This window comes from Mesitornis unicolor, unplaced genomic scaffold (assembly GCF_000695765.1).
Source record: "Mesitornis unicolor isolate BGI_N332 unplaced genomic scaffold, ASM69576v1 scaffold8578, whole genome shotgun sequence".
Lineage (NCBI taxonomy): Eukaryota > Metazoa > Chordata > Aves > Mesitornithiformes > Mesitornithidae > Mesitornis > Mesitornis unicolor.
Genome location: NW_010199847.1, coordinates 67,857 through 84,438, shown reverse-complemented (window position 1 = coordinate 84,438; position 16,582 = coordinate 67,857). Strand labels below are relative to the sequence as shown.

Genomic DNA, 16,582 nt, shown 5'->3' with positions numbered 1-16,582 from the left:
TTCCTGCAACATACTGAAAAGTGACAGTGAGATTAATTAATTAATTAATGAAAGCATCTGGCAGTACTCCTTTTTTAAGTTCTGCGGTACGCTCACCCTTCCCCATCCTGAAATTTATCATCTTTACCTCCACCCCCCCTCCTCCCCCCCCCGCCCTTGCGTAGCAGATTTTGCATATTTTATCTCCTCTGCAAAGAATTTGGCCCCGCGGGGAAAGTTTCACTTTGCCTTTTGCATTACAGGAGACAAGCGAATCAAAGTCATGTCCGCTGTGACTGATGTCCCCCTCTCCTACCTCTTGGCTGCTTTTCTTTCACCTTGCTCTTGATTACTCCTGGGATAACTGATTTTTGTGATTACTGCGGATCTCAGCCAAGTTCAAGCCGATGTGTCCTGTGTAAAACAGGCCCCAGTTGTAAGAGTTATGATTTGCAGTTGTGGGAACCCGGTGCTTTTTAACACTTGATCTGTTCCCACCGGACTGTTGAGAAATGGGTGTCTAACAAGCAGCTGAGCACCTTGTCCTTGGTATGCACTCTCCCACACACAAACATAGCACGCATGCATCTAGATATATGTGCAGACATTGAAAAAGGGCGCCGCTTTCATTTGCATTCCTTTTGTGGAGTGTGATGTGCATTATGCATTGATTTAGCTTGCCAGCGCTGAAGAAAGGGAAGGATATAATAAAAAAGATGCAGAGATCAATAAAAAAGAAGGGAGGGGGAGAGAAAGTGATATGAAAAGAGATGAGTAAAGACTGATAGACACATTGAAACGCAGCTGGGAAGTAGCTTCAGAACTTCTATCTACCCTGAAGTTTGCCTGGTTATTTATGGGGTTTTCAGTCGCATCTTATTGGTGTTATTATTGCTATACTTTATCTCCTTTGCTTATAAGGGACTTTGCTAAAGCCTTTTTACAGCAAAACAAGGCAGCTCTTCCGCTAACTTCCACATGTGAGTGGTCCCGCTGAAGAACGCGAGTGTTTCAGGTTAGACTCACATCTCCGTGCTTTGTTGGATCAGGGCCTCAGGGATGTAAAATATAAAGAAAAGGCACAGAGGAGAAGAAAAGAGAAAATAAATATATCTTGCTCTTGAATTTACCACCATTTTCTGGCATGCTTCAAGCATTAGTCACCAGTGGTTGTTTAGGGACAAATATGATTTTAACTTGACAGTGATCCTTGAACACCTTTTCTTTTGCTTCTGCTTGGCCTCAAATGTTTTTTTGCTACCTTACAAATCTGGATCTGTCTTTCTCCTCCTCAGAGGCCTCTCTCTCCAACTGTGAGCCTTACCTTTGTGGGAGCTCTATCCTTTACCTCTCCTATTATCCATAAATTAAGCATAGCACTTTCCCCTAATCTTATTGTTTGGCGGGCTGCATTGCATTCAGGGAAATGATTAATATTCATGAGCTTGCTATCTCTGTTTGGTGCATAATCCTCTAGGGAAATTGCAGTGTTAAATGAGTGACACAAACCTAATTTTATATGTCTTTTCTTTCCTTTCTTTCCTTTTCCTTTTTTTCCCTTTCTGACAGAGAAGTAATGTGCTTAAAATAAATTGATGGATGACCATCCATATTCATTGTGGGCATGCTTTGAGAGCGTGCTTCGCTCCCATCCTCTCCCCCTCCCTTCCTCATACCCCTGCATGGGAACATGGCTTTGACTGCTGAAACTGCTGCCCCACACACCAGCTCATGTGGATTTTGCCGCCTTTCACCAACAGTAAAAGGAGCTTTGGCTGACCCTGCCGAGGGCCTTCAGTAGAACAGCGGTATGAGAGAGCCCCAGCCACCTTGCGAGAGCAACTCCGCATCTCACAGGGCATCAGTAAGACTGAATCATTGACCAAGGAGTTTTTTTTTGGTAAAGAAGCTAAAGATCTGTAGCAGAGTTTCATAGAAAATAGTAATGAATTTACTGACTGCGGCTGTTCAGATGATATTTGTGTGAATCCTTCAGCTTAAGGCAAATACTTTGAAGCTGACTGTTTCCTGCAGCTCATGGGAGTGTGGCTGCCTGTTCTAAAATGTCTAAGCAGTCATTTGGCAAGTTAGTAATAACAGCACCGTCATAAAGTCTCTTAAAGTGATTTTCAGACTGTCATCATTAATAGTGCAATCTTAGCAGGGCCAGCTGAGCCACAGAGCAGAGAGAGCAGGCATCTCAGGCAGCCGAACACAAAGGACAGATGCTTTTTTGTGGGGGAGAATGTGGGCTGGAGTGGTATTTGCCTACATTTTTCCCTAAGCCAGTGACTGCAGCCCAGCTCAATCCAGCTTGGGTTTTTAGGACAGGGCTACAATGAGAGCCCAAGAGAAGAATTACTCCTTTGCTTGTTGCGTCCCTCGCGCATTGCTCTCTTAGTGCATCAGAGAGGCTTCCACGGCTGGTCATGCTTAAAGCATCCACAGCAACTTGCTGTGCTAGATGTTGAGCACAAGACCTTCCTTTGTGATAACACTCAACCACACACATAAACAAGCAGTCTGTGTGCCCTGGTGAATGGCACACTCCTGGGGTTTTTGTCTCTTGGGCTCCTTCCCAGCCTGCCAAGCATGTGGGCCAGGTGTCGAGAAGGCCCACGCTGCCAACCTTCTCATGGTTGTAGTGGTCACTGCCTTGTGTGACAGAAGCCTAAAAATTCTGAAATATTCTCAGTGCCGCTTTTCTGACTTATCCAAACACCCAGGGAGGGAAACAAAATGAGGTGGGAAGTGAACGCCTGTTGTAAGGCTTTTATAACTTGCCTGCTTGCCCAGGGCCGAGGAATGGCCACGTTGGCTCCTGTTGGCTAGCTGGAGAGCAGATAATGTCTTAATACCACTGCCAGTGATGGAAAATATCCTTTGCTTAAGTGACAAAGGCTCCTGTTCTTGGAGGTAAAATATCAAATTTCAGTGCTGGGCTCTGCGAGGGAGTTTTAATTGTATTTGTCTGGAGCAGGCAGATCAATTGCATAATTATTGTGCTCCGACCGCTATATCATACCGATGAGCCGAGTCACTCCAGACAAAGGACAAGTCCAGGAATGTATTTCCACGAAGCAGCTGAATTACCAGGGAGCTGCACTCTGCAAATGTGTTATGCCCGCCTGCTCTGTTCAGGAGATGCTCAGGCATTATGGTCATATTGTATGGTAAAACAGCCTTCTGCAAAGCCCCTGGATGTTCCACAGATTGCAACACCCACACTGCCTTAATTTCCAAGGTGTCTGTTTTATCTCATTGAAGGAAAATGTCACAATTTATTGATACGTAACTTTATTCGGAAAGGCCTGCCCGAGCTCTGTGTAACAGGTTTCCTCTTTTCAAATCAGAACATCCAGGAAGGAAAATAACTCTTGAATATTTTACTGTAGCAGGAAATATCTCTGTCTCTGGCTTCTTCAATATTAAAGAAGAGATCAGCAGATATCCTGGAAGCAGGCCATGTTATTCACTCTCGTCCCACTGAAGCCAAAGGTGAAACTACCATAGAAATAAATGGAGCAGGTTCTGTGATCGCTCAGCTGCTGGGTTCGTGTGATCTGCAGTGAAATTATTTCTCCTTTTGTGATAGAAACCTGTGGATATGTTTCTTCTCATCTGTGAACATAAACACTAGTGCTGGAGATGCCGATTAAGTGACACAGTGGTAAAATCCTGCTTCTGCAGAAGTTGCTGACTTTGGTAAGCCTGTGATTTGGCCCTTGCACACCTCTGGACAGACCTTTTGGGGTTAAAATGAGAAGCTTGCTGTGTTCCAAGAATTTGTTACTCTGAGACAATGCTTCTGCATTTTTGTGTCCCCCCCCCCTTTTTTTTTATTTTTTTCTTTTTGGACAAATAGTTATGTGGCATAAGGCTTGTTATGGTTGGAAACATCCCTAAGTAAACAGCTGAGCTTAAAAATACTCCTTTTTTTGTCTGGCCTTCTAAAAAAAATAGTAGTTATTGCTCAAAAGAAGACTATGCTGATGCCAATCACTGCATTCTAGCTAAAAACAGGAAGCTACCCCGAATGTCTGTCCCCAGCACTTTGACCATGCGGCTTGGACATTAAAAGCCTGGTTGGAGGATGTGCCCTGTGCTATGAATTGGATCTCTTGATCTCTTCTTTTCTTTTTTAATGAGGTGGAAGGCTGCCTATCACAGATAAATGTATATCCTGTGAGTCTGCTTCCTGGTCTGTACCAGGCTTCATTGGTTTTGCTGGTGATTTTCCAGCCCGGCTCTTCCCAGGTGCCTGCGGTGGGGAGTTACCTCCTCATCCAGACCTGGCCAGGCAAGTGCGTCCTAGGGGCTCTCTAAATCCTCTGCCTTATCTTGTGCATCCTTTCAGCTCTGAACCCCGGAGTAGAGGTTTGTATTTCAGTACAAAAGGCTGCTGTTTGCATTGTGCTCAGGCAGGTTAAGAAGCATGGAGAAATGGACTTTGCATCATTTTTTGGTGCAACACATAAGAGCCTCGAGATCCTTCTGGATCTTGAAGCCCAACTGCAATAGTAAGCAGGCCAGGTCTTATCAATCTGTTTCCCCAACAAATCCCCCTTCTCCAGGTTGATGTCTCCCACAGAGAGTTCAGGGATTCCCAGATGTCATAGAAACCTTCACTGAACTGGTCACTGTATTTTCCCAAAGCAAGGGCAAGAGAGAGACTTTGGTTTGACCCCAGTGTTTTTGTGCCTTCAGTTAGAACAGGGAAAAGGAGCTGGGGCTGCCTGAATAAATACACATTCCCAGAGTTCAGCTCAGGATCCTTCAGCATCTGTTGTCAATCCCCCAGAGATGCTGTCTCCTGCTGCCAGGTGCTGTGCCTGCAGACATTTTACTGTTCTAGATTTAAGCTGGATTTCCAGGCAACTGCTTTTTAATTTATTGAAGTCATTTTTCCTTGAGGACAAAGCAGACTTCCTTCATATTCCCTTCCTCCATATTTCTTTCAAATCAGGTTCACCTTTGAAGTGACAAGTCCATGGTACTGATGAACATAGTCCATGGCGCAGGCCACATGTGACCAACACATCACTATGACCTTCACCAGGTCTTGGGAGCCTATAGACCTATGTGGAGACAAAAATTAGCTCATATTACCAAGATCCTGAATGCATTTCATATCACAGCAGTTGAGAAGAGAACAGGAAAGGCATTCTGCACCATTATGGAAATAAAGAGGTTAGCCACTGCTTCCTGAAAATACACCACTCCTGACACTGCCCTCCCCAGTTTTGAGCCTGTAGGACTCTACAGATTTAGCCGAGCTGTGTTCACACCACTGTGGAAAGGCAAAAAGCCTGTTACTTTTTATTTTGTGAGGGCAATCATAGGAATAAACAATCTGGCATTCTTCACTTTGCTCATAGCAAACGTAAAGCCCAATGTGCAACCTGCCAAGGATCCAAGACCACTGTAGGAATTAGGAGTCAGAGCTGGTGCTTAGTATCTGTGAAAGGAAGAGCCTCTGCTTCTTTTTGGCAACCTCCTCTGTGATGCACCACATTTGGCTGTTGTAGATGCCCATGGACAGGAAAGATCTTCCCCTTTTCTCACCAATGCTCCCTCAAAGCATGTCATTGCATGCTTCAGGAAGGCAAGTCAATGGTAGGACCAACGGATCTTCCTTGAAAGGGAACTGAGGTTGTAAAGCTACTTTCCCCCCATCATTTCTCAAAGCACACAAAAGCAAGTGGATCCCTAATCTCTCACTTTTTGTGTGCAGTATGGTCCAAACAGCAAGCCCACGCTGTGATGGAGGGCAGGCTGCCGCAGCTCTGCAGGACCAGCACAGCAGAAGGGCTCACAACACTGCAGTTCAGTAAGACTTTGTTAATCATTTAGGCAGTCTCCATTTAATTCAGATATCTCAGTCTCTCCATTTGGTTCCTCCCTCGGGTTTTGCAGACTCTGAGCAGACAGATTTATTGGGGTCTTAAGCATAATCAGGAACAAATTAGCCTCTGTTAGGATCACACACTGGCCTGGATCACAGCTATTCAAAGGCTGCCTTCCCCTCCATGTGAGTATGAATTAAGTCATCGGATTGGAGTAGGTCTTGAGTATTCTTTTATCCCAAACACATGATCTTATCAGAAGCCCATTACGTTTATCATCGCATTAGGAGGGAACATTTGGAGCCAGTGCAGGAGTACGTTGCTATATAAATGTTGTGCTTACTTCAGTCCCTGTTGTGAAAATAAGTCAGTGCTTCAGGAAGGCCAGGGAAACACTGCCTAAACGCATATGCCTAAAATTAGGCTGTGAGTTTCTGAGTGTGTGTTTGCATCAGTGGGGTGGCTGCAATGGGGATGTGTAAAGAGAGCGTACGTGTGTTTGTGTGTCAATGTTTCTGTCAGTGTGGGTGTGTAGCAGGATGCACTTGGGTGCCAGTGTTTCACTGTAAGTATATATCTGACTGCGCATATGTTTATAGGCTGAAGGTTTATAGTCTTTTTAATATGGTAGGTATTTTCCTTTCTTTTGTTTTTTCCTTTTTACCCAAAAAAGCTCCTTTTTATAACTTGAAAAAGAAATAATTTTTCCAAAAATGCATACTTTCATATGTTTTAGATTTGATTTTGAGGACTTTTGATTGCTGACCACAGTCTTTCCAGGCCTGAATATTTCTCAGAGATTTCTATTGAGCCTCTCACTCAAAGTGGGACATGGTGCTCTGAGGTGGGTGCGATGCTTAGTTTTAACCTGCTGTTCTTGGATGCAGCAGAGACCTGGCCTATGCTTTGATACCTCTCTGCAAAGAGAGGAGCAGAACAAGAACAAGGTTCCTTGCACTGGCTAGACCCAGTCTTTCCCAGGGACGAACAAGCCACACTGGTGTAGCACTGCGCTAGCACTAAGAATCCCTGCAGAGAAGCAAGGTGTGTCACTGGGATGTTCAAACTGGGGCTCTCAGGGCATGTATGGTTTATGAGCAGTTCAAGCACATGTTCCCAGCTGGGTCAGTATTGGGGCCGTGCTGGCATCAGGGCTTTTGGGCAGTCTGGTCGTGGGAGAGGGCAAGGCAGTGGGGCCACTGGAGCCAGCACTGCTGGGTTGCCTTAGGGCCCATCTGCACATCCACCAGAGCCCTCTCCCACCGCGGAGTAATGGGACACCCCGGGGAGCCATTGTCATCTTCCCTCTGTGAAGCACTCTCCCAAGTGTTCCTCCTCTGAGCAATTCGAGGTGTGTGGTATATGTTTGGTGGCTCCGAGCCATATGAAGATTTTAAGATGTGACATGTAGGGTCAAGAAGTTTGGCCACCCCAGGAATATTTGCTCAGACACAGGACTGCCCTCGTACAGTTGAATGGCTTCCAGATTCATGCTGACTCCTTCTTGCCAGCTTGGAGTACTGGCCCAGCAAATACACAGTTCTCCACACTTATCCACATACAAAAGTTGTCCGCAGAGGTCATGATGAGATGAAGCCATGATGACATTCTTCCCTGATAGACCTCTCAACTTTTTCAAACTCACACTTTCTTAAGCACTTGGAATTTTGCACGGGGGATTGGGAAGGAAGGGAGGGGAAAAGGAGTGAAAGTCATTAAACTGAATTGCAATAAACGATTATTTTTCTGGCTCATGATATTTCACTATGTAAACAAGGAGGAAAAATAAACAGGAGATTTAGTAGTTTGGAAGTAGCTCAAAATTGAGCAGCCATTGGATTTTCTGACACCTAGCTTGAGATAGTCCAATGCTACCGACAGGATTCTCCTTAGGGATTGTTTCCATCAGTCCAGCTAGCTGCTCTGGCTAATTTCCTACCGCTTTTTCAGCAGGCTTATTTGCCAGACAAAAATACAACAGGCTGTCAGAACTAGATACCTCTGGGGACTGGCAATGATAATACAATACAAAATAGGATACCAACAGGTCAAAGGTTTCCATTTCACAGAGTACTCTAATGACTGAAAGTCATTATTGCTATGCAGTCTGTTTGAAAAGAGTAGATGGATCTCAGTTCAGTTTTTAATGGGCCAGTGTTACAGAAACAACCTCAAAAATTTGGCATCTTTGTTGGCAGTCTCATTAGGGAAGCCACAGAATAAATGGACAAGGATAATAAAGTCTCCTGCTGCTTTTGATCCTTTCAGGTCAAATCTGAGTCATGTTGGTTGAAGCCGTGTGTGTATGTGGCAAGCATACCCTCACACTGTGCATACTGTATCTGCTCTTTGGATAAACAGACCGCTTGGCCCTCGGTCACTACGGCTGTGAACTTGGCAGTTTTCACCATCCCGCAATTCACTGTTGTTGTTGTTGTTTTGCAGATACCTTTTAAAAACGAAAAGGGAAACATTGCAGACCAGACCCTCTGTTGGTGTTTCTCTATCCAAGCTGGTGGAATTATGCCAACACCCACATTGGCTTGCTATGCATTTTCTATCTCTGCTTTCTTCTGTCTCCATCCTTTTAAATGGAGAGAGACAAAAATAATCAGAAGACCCCTTACATTAGGAAATATCTTGCGGGAATCGCTCAATACAGAAGTTGACTATTGTTGCTTGGCTTTCTTAAAATAACCTTGCTATTGCCTAGAAGTGATCAACACTTCCACTTCCCAGTGCCCTGGTCCAGCAGATACATGACCACTGATGCTATCAGGTCCTAGCAGCTAGCTTGCAGACATGTAGCCAGTGCTTTGTGATTTCTCTTCTTTGCTTTCTCCCGGCAGATGAACCCAGCAGGTGCTATTTCCACGATGGTGACGGAGTATGTGAAGAATTTGAGCAAATGACCAGCATCAAAGACTGTGGTGTTTACACTCCCAAAGGCTTCTTTGATCAATGGGCTTCCAATGTCTCCGTCTCACACCACAGTGACCAGCAGTGTCCAGGATGGGTGGTCATCGGTCAGCCAGCAGCAACCCAGGTAAGGAAAGCAGATTCTCTTTTTCTCTCCTGGAAAGCAAAGTCCAGTAAGAAGCAACATTCTGACTGTAGATAGATGGTCAGTGTTCATGTGTGATGTTACCCCTGCCTGTTAACTCACCGCTTCACCAAGAAAGGCTCCTGACAGGAAATTCCCTCTTGCTGAGCCTGGTTAGTAGTAATGAGTTGAAATTCAGTTCCAGTCATCCAGCTGAAAACCAGCAAGTTGTGGTCTGCTTGATTCAATAAGCTGTGTGGGAGTCATCTCCACTATCACCACCTGAAAGACTAGACTGGCTCTCTGCAGCTAACACAGGGTCCTATCTTGTGGCGATGAGTTCTGAAGGCTAATGCCAAATAATACAAAAGAGTGTTCTTTCTTTTTTAATAGTTTTGTGTTTTCTGTCTCTCAGTTTCATAAAAGCACCCTATTGTTCTATTCTGAGAAAGGTCCTGCCATTCCCAAAGCCATTCATTGGCTTTAACCCCTTCCTACATGTCTTCTTTGTAACATAAATAGCTCCAGTTACCATAACTTTACCTATTGTCTCCATGACAGAATTGGATCCAAATGACTTCAAAAGACATTAGATAAATTCCTGGAAAACGGAGCTGTACGCAGTGCAGACACAACCCACCGACTCAGAAAAGCCCACACTGCTTGTTGTTGGGTTTTTAGAGGATACAGCAGGGAAAGGATCATCATGTAGAAGAGCTGCTTCATGTATTCCTCCTTCAGCACCCACTGTTGTTCCTTGCTAGAGATAGAGCAGTGGCTTAGGTGGATTTTTGGTTTGAAGCAGAAAAGTTGTTCTTACAGTCTAATTGTCTGGGAGGTGTCTTGAGTGGGCAGTGCCAAGAGGAGTGCCATATCACAGATACGACAAGCAGATTTCTCCATGAATAGTAAATGCTAAGCACTTCCAGTTGGCTTGCACGACAAAATATCTTCATCCAAGAGGCTTGGCCTTGTTCACATTGCACAAGTCTGTAACAAATTAGTGACCAGGTCATATTTAAATGCACAAAGTGTGGTCAGCTGGCATAGTACCAGGACAGAATCCTGAGCCCGGTATTGCCTTTTTGTCATGGTCTCATTCATTATTTTGCACTGTAAAAGGAACTTCCCTCTGGACCCCTACCACCGCCTTCATATCTTCTTTCTCGTTCAAGCTCCCTGTGCTGTAGTACAGCCCAAAGCCCATGGTCTCCAGTTCAGGTGCTGCTTTATGTGCATGTCCCCAGAGCACTCTGTTCCTGTGCAGCGGGGGATTTTCTGCCCCGATTTTCTCCTCATGCACTGATAGGAATACAGCAACGCCACGCAGCAGGTAACAGTGTCAGCAGTGGAAAAAACACCACCGTGCGCACACACAACAGAAAGCCCTGCTGTGTAGCCACAACTCAGGGATGTTTGTTGTACCCAGATGAGATGAAGTTGTCACAGCCATGTTAAAAAAAAAAAGGTAAAAAAAAAGCTGTTGTATTTATAGGCAGAGCACTGGCATATCACACACTGGCAGAGTGAATGGGAACATGCCTCCTGTTATTGCCTGGCCCCTGGGGAGATAACAGTGAGCTATTTACTCCTAGCAAAAGGAATTTTTGCTGTAGCTCAGCTGGTCCTATTACACCCGTTGGAGTGCATGGGGTTCATTGACCTTTTTAATCATATATGTTGAGAAAGTCTTTGTTTTTCCCAGGAACAAGACAGCCTCCTTGGCTTATGAGAGCACCTGACTTGTCACTCCAGAGAGGTTAGGCGGAGCAGCAGGTTATCAGTTTGTTAGCTAGTGGAGATGAAAATTAACCTAAGATCTCCTCTAATCACTGCATGTAATGATCACTGGTGTGTAAACATCTTTGGCTTCATTATCTGCACAAGCATTGAACCTTGGGGGTGTTTTTGTATTGATGAAAGGAGCACCTTTCCTCACCCAGATAGCTTTCAGAGTAGGTTGTGTGCTTGCTGGTGTTGTGCAAACTGTTCGTGTTGTTGCTGGGTAGTTTCCTGATTAATCAGAGTGGCATTTGTGTTGGCTTCTCTTCAAGAATCCCATGAAAGATATGTTTGAGTGCAGTCCACAGCAATATACAGAATACATAAGCTGCCTGTTTGTTAGCCATCCCCGTTTCTCATAATTACCTCAGCGCTTTCAAGGTGCTTTAAAGCATTCTACACATGTCCTTTGTGATTTAAAATGTTTCTCATCCTTAGATCTCTCAACACCTGTTTTTCTGCGTGACTGTCATACTTTTGCCTAGGCTGTTTCCGAGGAGCAAGCATCACAGGTTGTTACTGTGGTATTTCTCGGCCATATCTGCCTTGGTGCAGTTGTTTAGTGCTGGAGGGCTGTTGATGAGCACAAGCTGGAGCACACTGTTATTATTGTAGGGTTGCTTCTGTGGACTGGCCACCCCACACCTGATAGCTCAGGTCACCTAAGACATCGCCTATTTCTGCGCAGTTGGTTGTTCCTTGGAAGTGGAGTGCCTACAATTGCTTATCATTTAGAGATGGATCTTACATGCTGGTTCCTTATTTGTTAGTATGAGGCTGCCGAATGGCAACATACTAAGGGAGGAAAAAAAGAAAGTTCACAGTACAAGATCTGTTTTGAACAACAAAACGCTTACAAAGGATGACACATTTTGGTAAAGAGATACACATTTAAAAAAATGGAAAGGTCAAACAGCCCTCCCCACTCCAAACAATTGGTCTTTCTGCAGAAGCAAGACTGATAGACAGCCACTTCTCCTTTCCTGGCAGCCACTCTTCAGTGCTGATTAAGAAATATTCTCAGTTCTGACAGCATCATATTTAGAGCCAAAGAGGACCAGTCAGCAACATCACACCAGCACAGAAATGTGAGCACCGATGCAGGATATTTTTACAGTTTGATTTCTAATCTGGTGTCCTCCGCAATCTCAAAGCAGACACTGCTCAGTACCTGTAGTCGTCTGCGGGAGGAATTCAGCACTGAGGGCTTTGCACACTCTTGGGCTGCTCTTTTCCCTCCTGTTCTCGCTGAGAGTTTGTAAACAGCCTCTCCTTGCCATTCACTGTGTGAAATATTATCAGTGTTGATGTACTGGTTGTGTGGGGCTTTCTCCAGCACTGTTTATTTCTTGAGGCCTTTCTTGTGCTAACGATTATTGATGCTAGCATTAAGTCATCAGCTGGTGTATGCTGGCAAAGACTACAGAGAGGCAGTAGGGCCGGGCAGATTTCTTCTAGCTGAAGGACAGATCCAGCAGGCATGAACAGCGAGACAAAGGGTCCTTCGCCTGTTTTGTGAATAGCTGGAATTTTTTCTGTATTGGAAGTCTCCAGGGACTTATTTTCCTGACTGGTTTATACCCTGCTAGGGTCAACCTCCTCATTGCCAGCAGGAGGGGGTAGGACATGGCCTTCTGACACCAAGTTAAACACACCTGGGCTTGGCAACGTCTGAGGTGAACAAGCTGACTCGTGGCCTACCCGGCCAGTCTCTGTTTTACCATCACTGGTGAAGTTGCATTGGTGAGGAGTGCTAAGTGGGCACATGTAGGCTGGCTGAGGTCACTGTAAAAGGCCGTCTGTCCTGTAGGGTTCAAGAAGGCAGGGTCTTGCACTGACCGGTTGACTCGATCTCCATGCTCTCATCGCACACCGGTTTTGTTTTGCCAAAGTTTGCACTGAGTGAATGCATTAGCTTATACATAAGTCTCTCTAGAGTAGGTTGTACTGAGAAGGAAGGATTCGGATATTTTGCTTTTCTGTACAGATGTGCTTTTGCAGGGAGCCTCTGACAGCCTCCCTAGTTTTGGGAGGGTCTCTCTGTGGCTTGGGTGGGAGGAGCAGAGAAAGGCGGGTGCAGACTGACTGGAAGAGGCTGGAGATGCCATTTCTCCTTTCCTCTTGCTGCTGGCACTCCTGCTTTTGGACAACTGATTCATCTGCAGTTTCCCTTTGGGTCTTTATAATAGATAATTATAAGAAGGGACTAATGTATCTTTAGGTGGCTAATTGTTAACCTTGTTACTCCTGCCATGGCAATGTGCTCTCAGGACTTGGAAGTTGGTGTGTGCGTTGGTGTTTTAGAGGGCCAGTCCCCCAGTAGCTATGACTTTCATTCCATTTCCTCCCAGTTGCGCAGAAGTTGTTTAGACCAAGTAACCATACATATATATAGGGTTTTTTTCCTCCCTGTGCCATTTTCTGAGCCTAGGTTTCCTTTCTATGGAAAAAGCCATGCAGCTCAGACACAGTTAATCAAAAGGACTCTTTCCTGAGGCTGCTGGGCACAGACAAATCCTGGGGTTCATTTTCATTCCTGGACTGACAAACACACCCTGTTCTCCTCTGGGTACCCCGCAGGGGCTGCTATGGAGTAAGAAGTTGTGGAAGAGGATTCTTATGACATCTTTCCCACAAACAGAGGCCCCCTCCTGCCCCAGTTGCACTGATCCAAACTCACTGCAGCAAACCTATTCTTCCACCAGCAGCAGAAAGATGTCTAGAGTTGCACTATGTTTGAAATTGCCCACAAAATGAGAAAACAGGAGCACAAACATATTCTGAATACTGGAAGAAATAGCATGGAAGAGCAAGGGTTCCAAGGGTGGTAAGATGATGACATTTTCTGCCACAGTTTTATTTTAACTAATAAATATAATGCTAAAGATAATTCCCCAAAGATCCAGCAAAGCCAACAAGTAGAATAATATTGAACAAGAGCTGAAAAAGAGGAAACCTACAACTTTCAATGGAGAAGCCATTCCTTTCCTTTGGGGTGATCTTGCTGAGAAGAGGAAGGTTGTCTGTCTGTTGGCTCTGCAAGTGGCCCTTTTTGAACTTCCCAGTTAACAGTCAAGTCCTGTTGCTCTTCAACGGTAAGGGTTTTGTTGTGGTTGGAGGGATAAAAAAATCCCAATTTTTAATAAGATGATTTGCTTTGCAAATGTCTTTGTTATTTATAGCCAAGCCAGGCTTTGAACTGTTACTCTCTAGAGGATAAGGGCAGAATCCCACTAAGAAAAATCATTAATGGAGGAACCATGAGTGATCAGAGACCATTTCTGGAAAAGATGAACTAGACGCTGTGCATAGGCTGTTGTAAGAGGAATGTAGGTTTGCCATAGCATCTGAGCTCATTTCCAGTACTGGCTGATCCACCAAAAGTCTTCAGCTTAGGTTACAGAGTCTCCAAGTCTAAAATTAGTTCAAGAGGGTCCACAACTTCATCTTTATTTCAGCCAATTTGGTCTTTTGCCTGAAGGCTGGAGAGTTGCATCACAAGCCTGGCCCTGACCATCAGGCAAATTCAGGCCAGAATGCTCGTACCCTGGCTTAAGTGATAATATTTTTTAATATTCTTTCAATGTACAGGGATTAATTAATTAATTATAAAAGCCACACTGTTTGGTTTCTGTTCTAGTTAATAGAAGTGGAAACTGGAGCATGGAAAGGTAAAGCTACTGTTTGAGAATTAAACCTCAGTCCCCCTCAGAGATGTTGCAGGCACTGGATATTATCGAGTCTAGACCTCCTCAGGATGAGAAAGTTCAGGATGTCTTGAAAGGGAAATGTTCATATCTTGGAGAGAAAGATAACAGTTCAGAGCCTGCTGAGGGTCACTACCTGGAAGCAGAGACCTGGAAGTGGTTTTGGGTCATTAAATCCACTGCATTTTAGCTGTCAGCCACCTCATGCCACCCCATTTGAGAATTAATCAGACCTGATCCTAGCACAGTTTGGCCATTCATTTGCCAGTACAAAAGGACTGGAAAACTGTCCCACCAAGTCCTTGCTTTAATGGCTAGAAACCTTGTTTCCCACCTGTCCCACTGGGAAAGCTGGATTTTGCAACCTTTCTGCCTCAGGAACTGGTCATTACTTGCATGTTTGCGCTGCCACTTTGCCTCGTTGGAGGACGTGGTGGTCCATGTGAAGGGTCCACACCAAGGTGAGGGGTGCTACAAAGATATGTGCTAATATCAGTGCCATGGCTGCTGCTTAGGAATGATCTCAAGTGTTCTGGGAAGGTCTTTGAAGCAAAATAAAAAGAGAAATGGGTTACTAGGTAAGCTGTAGAGAGATGTCTCAGAAAGAGCATTACCCTTAATGTCGATCCAGAGCTGGCTGGAGAAAAGGGGATGCTGCCCTTCACCTGGCTGCCTGCTAGGACAGACAGTGATTCCCTCCTCACCCCTCCATCCCCACATCTTTCAGCGTTCCTCTGCTCCTGGCAGCAGTAAACCATGACTGAAGTCGTAGCCTCTGGCTGATTTGTGTAAGGGGAGGACAGACAGAACACAATGAGATATCAGAGGAGATTCCAAGCAATTTTGCCAAACACTCAAGGGATATTTTTTTCTTTCCACTCCCCTCCCCCCTTAGTTTTTAGAATAAATTTTCAAGAGCACATATGCAAGTCATCTAAGGGAAACAGAACAGTGAGTACCAGGGGCTGGTACACTGTGTTCCCTTTGTGTACTGTACAGAAAATAGATAAAAGAAACAAAGGATGATGCAGAGAGCGAAGCAGCCACCAGTACTTTCAGAGAGGCTCAGTCTGACCTTTTCAGACATGGAGGTCAAACCAAAAATCCTCAGGTGCCATAAATTGGTCCCATCTTCCTAGGACTGGGAGATATTTACCACTAACGAAAAGAGAGCAGAATTCCATGCCATTTGTTGTTGCTAGAGGCAAGAAGAAAGGCAAGAAGGGAATATTGTCTTGGAAGATAATAAGGATTATGTACTTCTTTAGGAAGTAACTTACCATTTTATGCTTATATCTGCTGTATACCCAGCCACCCACCCAGATTACACACGGGAATAGAAAACAGCTTGGACCCCCCTGGCATCGGCGAGCTGGAAAGCCAGACCCCGCAGTAGCGGCAGTGCTCGTTAGCATGCAGTCTTCTGAAAAGGGACCCCCCTCCTCGGCCCTTGCCCTTCAACCTGCCAGTCTCTCCGTCTGCTGTTGCTGCTCACAAGCCTTTAGATGCAGAGCATGTCCAGCCGTAAGCGTGGGATAGCTCTCCTGCATCCCATCCGGGTTGTTTGTCTTGGGTCCCTCTCCATTCAGAGCAGACCGATTTTGCATAAATGCATCGACACGTTGGCTTTGTTCATGCATGAAGGGCTCTCGGCATTTCTCATCCCACTCTCGCCCCAGCCATCCTCTCCCTACACCCCCTAGCATGGAGCTTCACCAGCTTTTGCACTATTTTCCCCGTGCAACAGCAAATAAACCTGCCTGAAGTATTGCCAGTCAATCAAGTGCAGTTTAAACTACCCAGTCGATTATTTTGGATCGAATTAAAACAAGTGATCAAAAAGACAGGACGGAAGAGGATGCAAGAGCAAAGCCGTAATGGCCTTTACTATGTAATTTGGTTTCATGTTCTGCACAAGAAAACATGTAAAATATGTAAACAGAGCTCTCCAGGATTGTAATGTAGCTACAAAGCCACAGATACACAGGCAGGCAGGGTGCTATTCTTCAGCAGAACGGAATGCCATCCCCAAAACCACACCATCATTTCTTTAAGCCTGAAAGTAAACTTTCTCATGCCAGGAGTGGAGAATTTATTTTTTCTTTTAAATGAAGGATTGTGTGCACTACTTGCTTGGAGAACTGTAGGCATTTTAGCCCACATTGTCATAAGAGACCTCGTATTTTGAATGCCAATGACTTGTAGGGAGTTCATCTTGAGATGTC

The 16,582-nt window shown here is 45.0% G+C and overlaps 1 protein-coding gene across 1 annotated transcript in view; it reads left to right on the top strand.

The window, feature by feature from the left end:
- PAPPA (pregnancy-associated plasma protein A, pappalysin 1) overlaps positions 1–16,582 on the top strand; it is a 175,200-nt gene that overhangs the window by 96,158 nt on the left and 62,460 nt on the right. Inside the window, exon 10 of the mRNA XM_010189570.1 lies at positions 8,675–8,871. Within this exon, the coding sequence (XP_010187872.1) occupies positions 8,675–8,871 (197 nt within the window). The remainder of the gene's footprint in view (positions 1–8,674; positions 8,872–16,582) is intronic.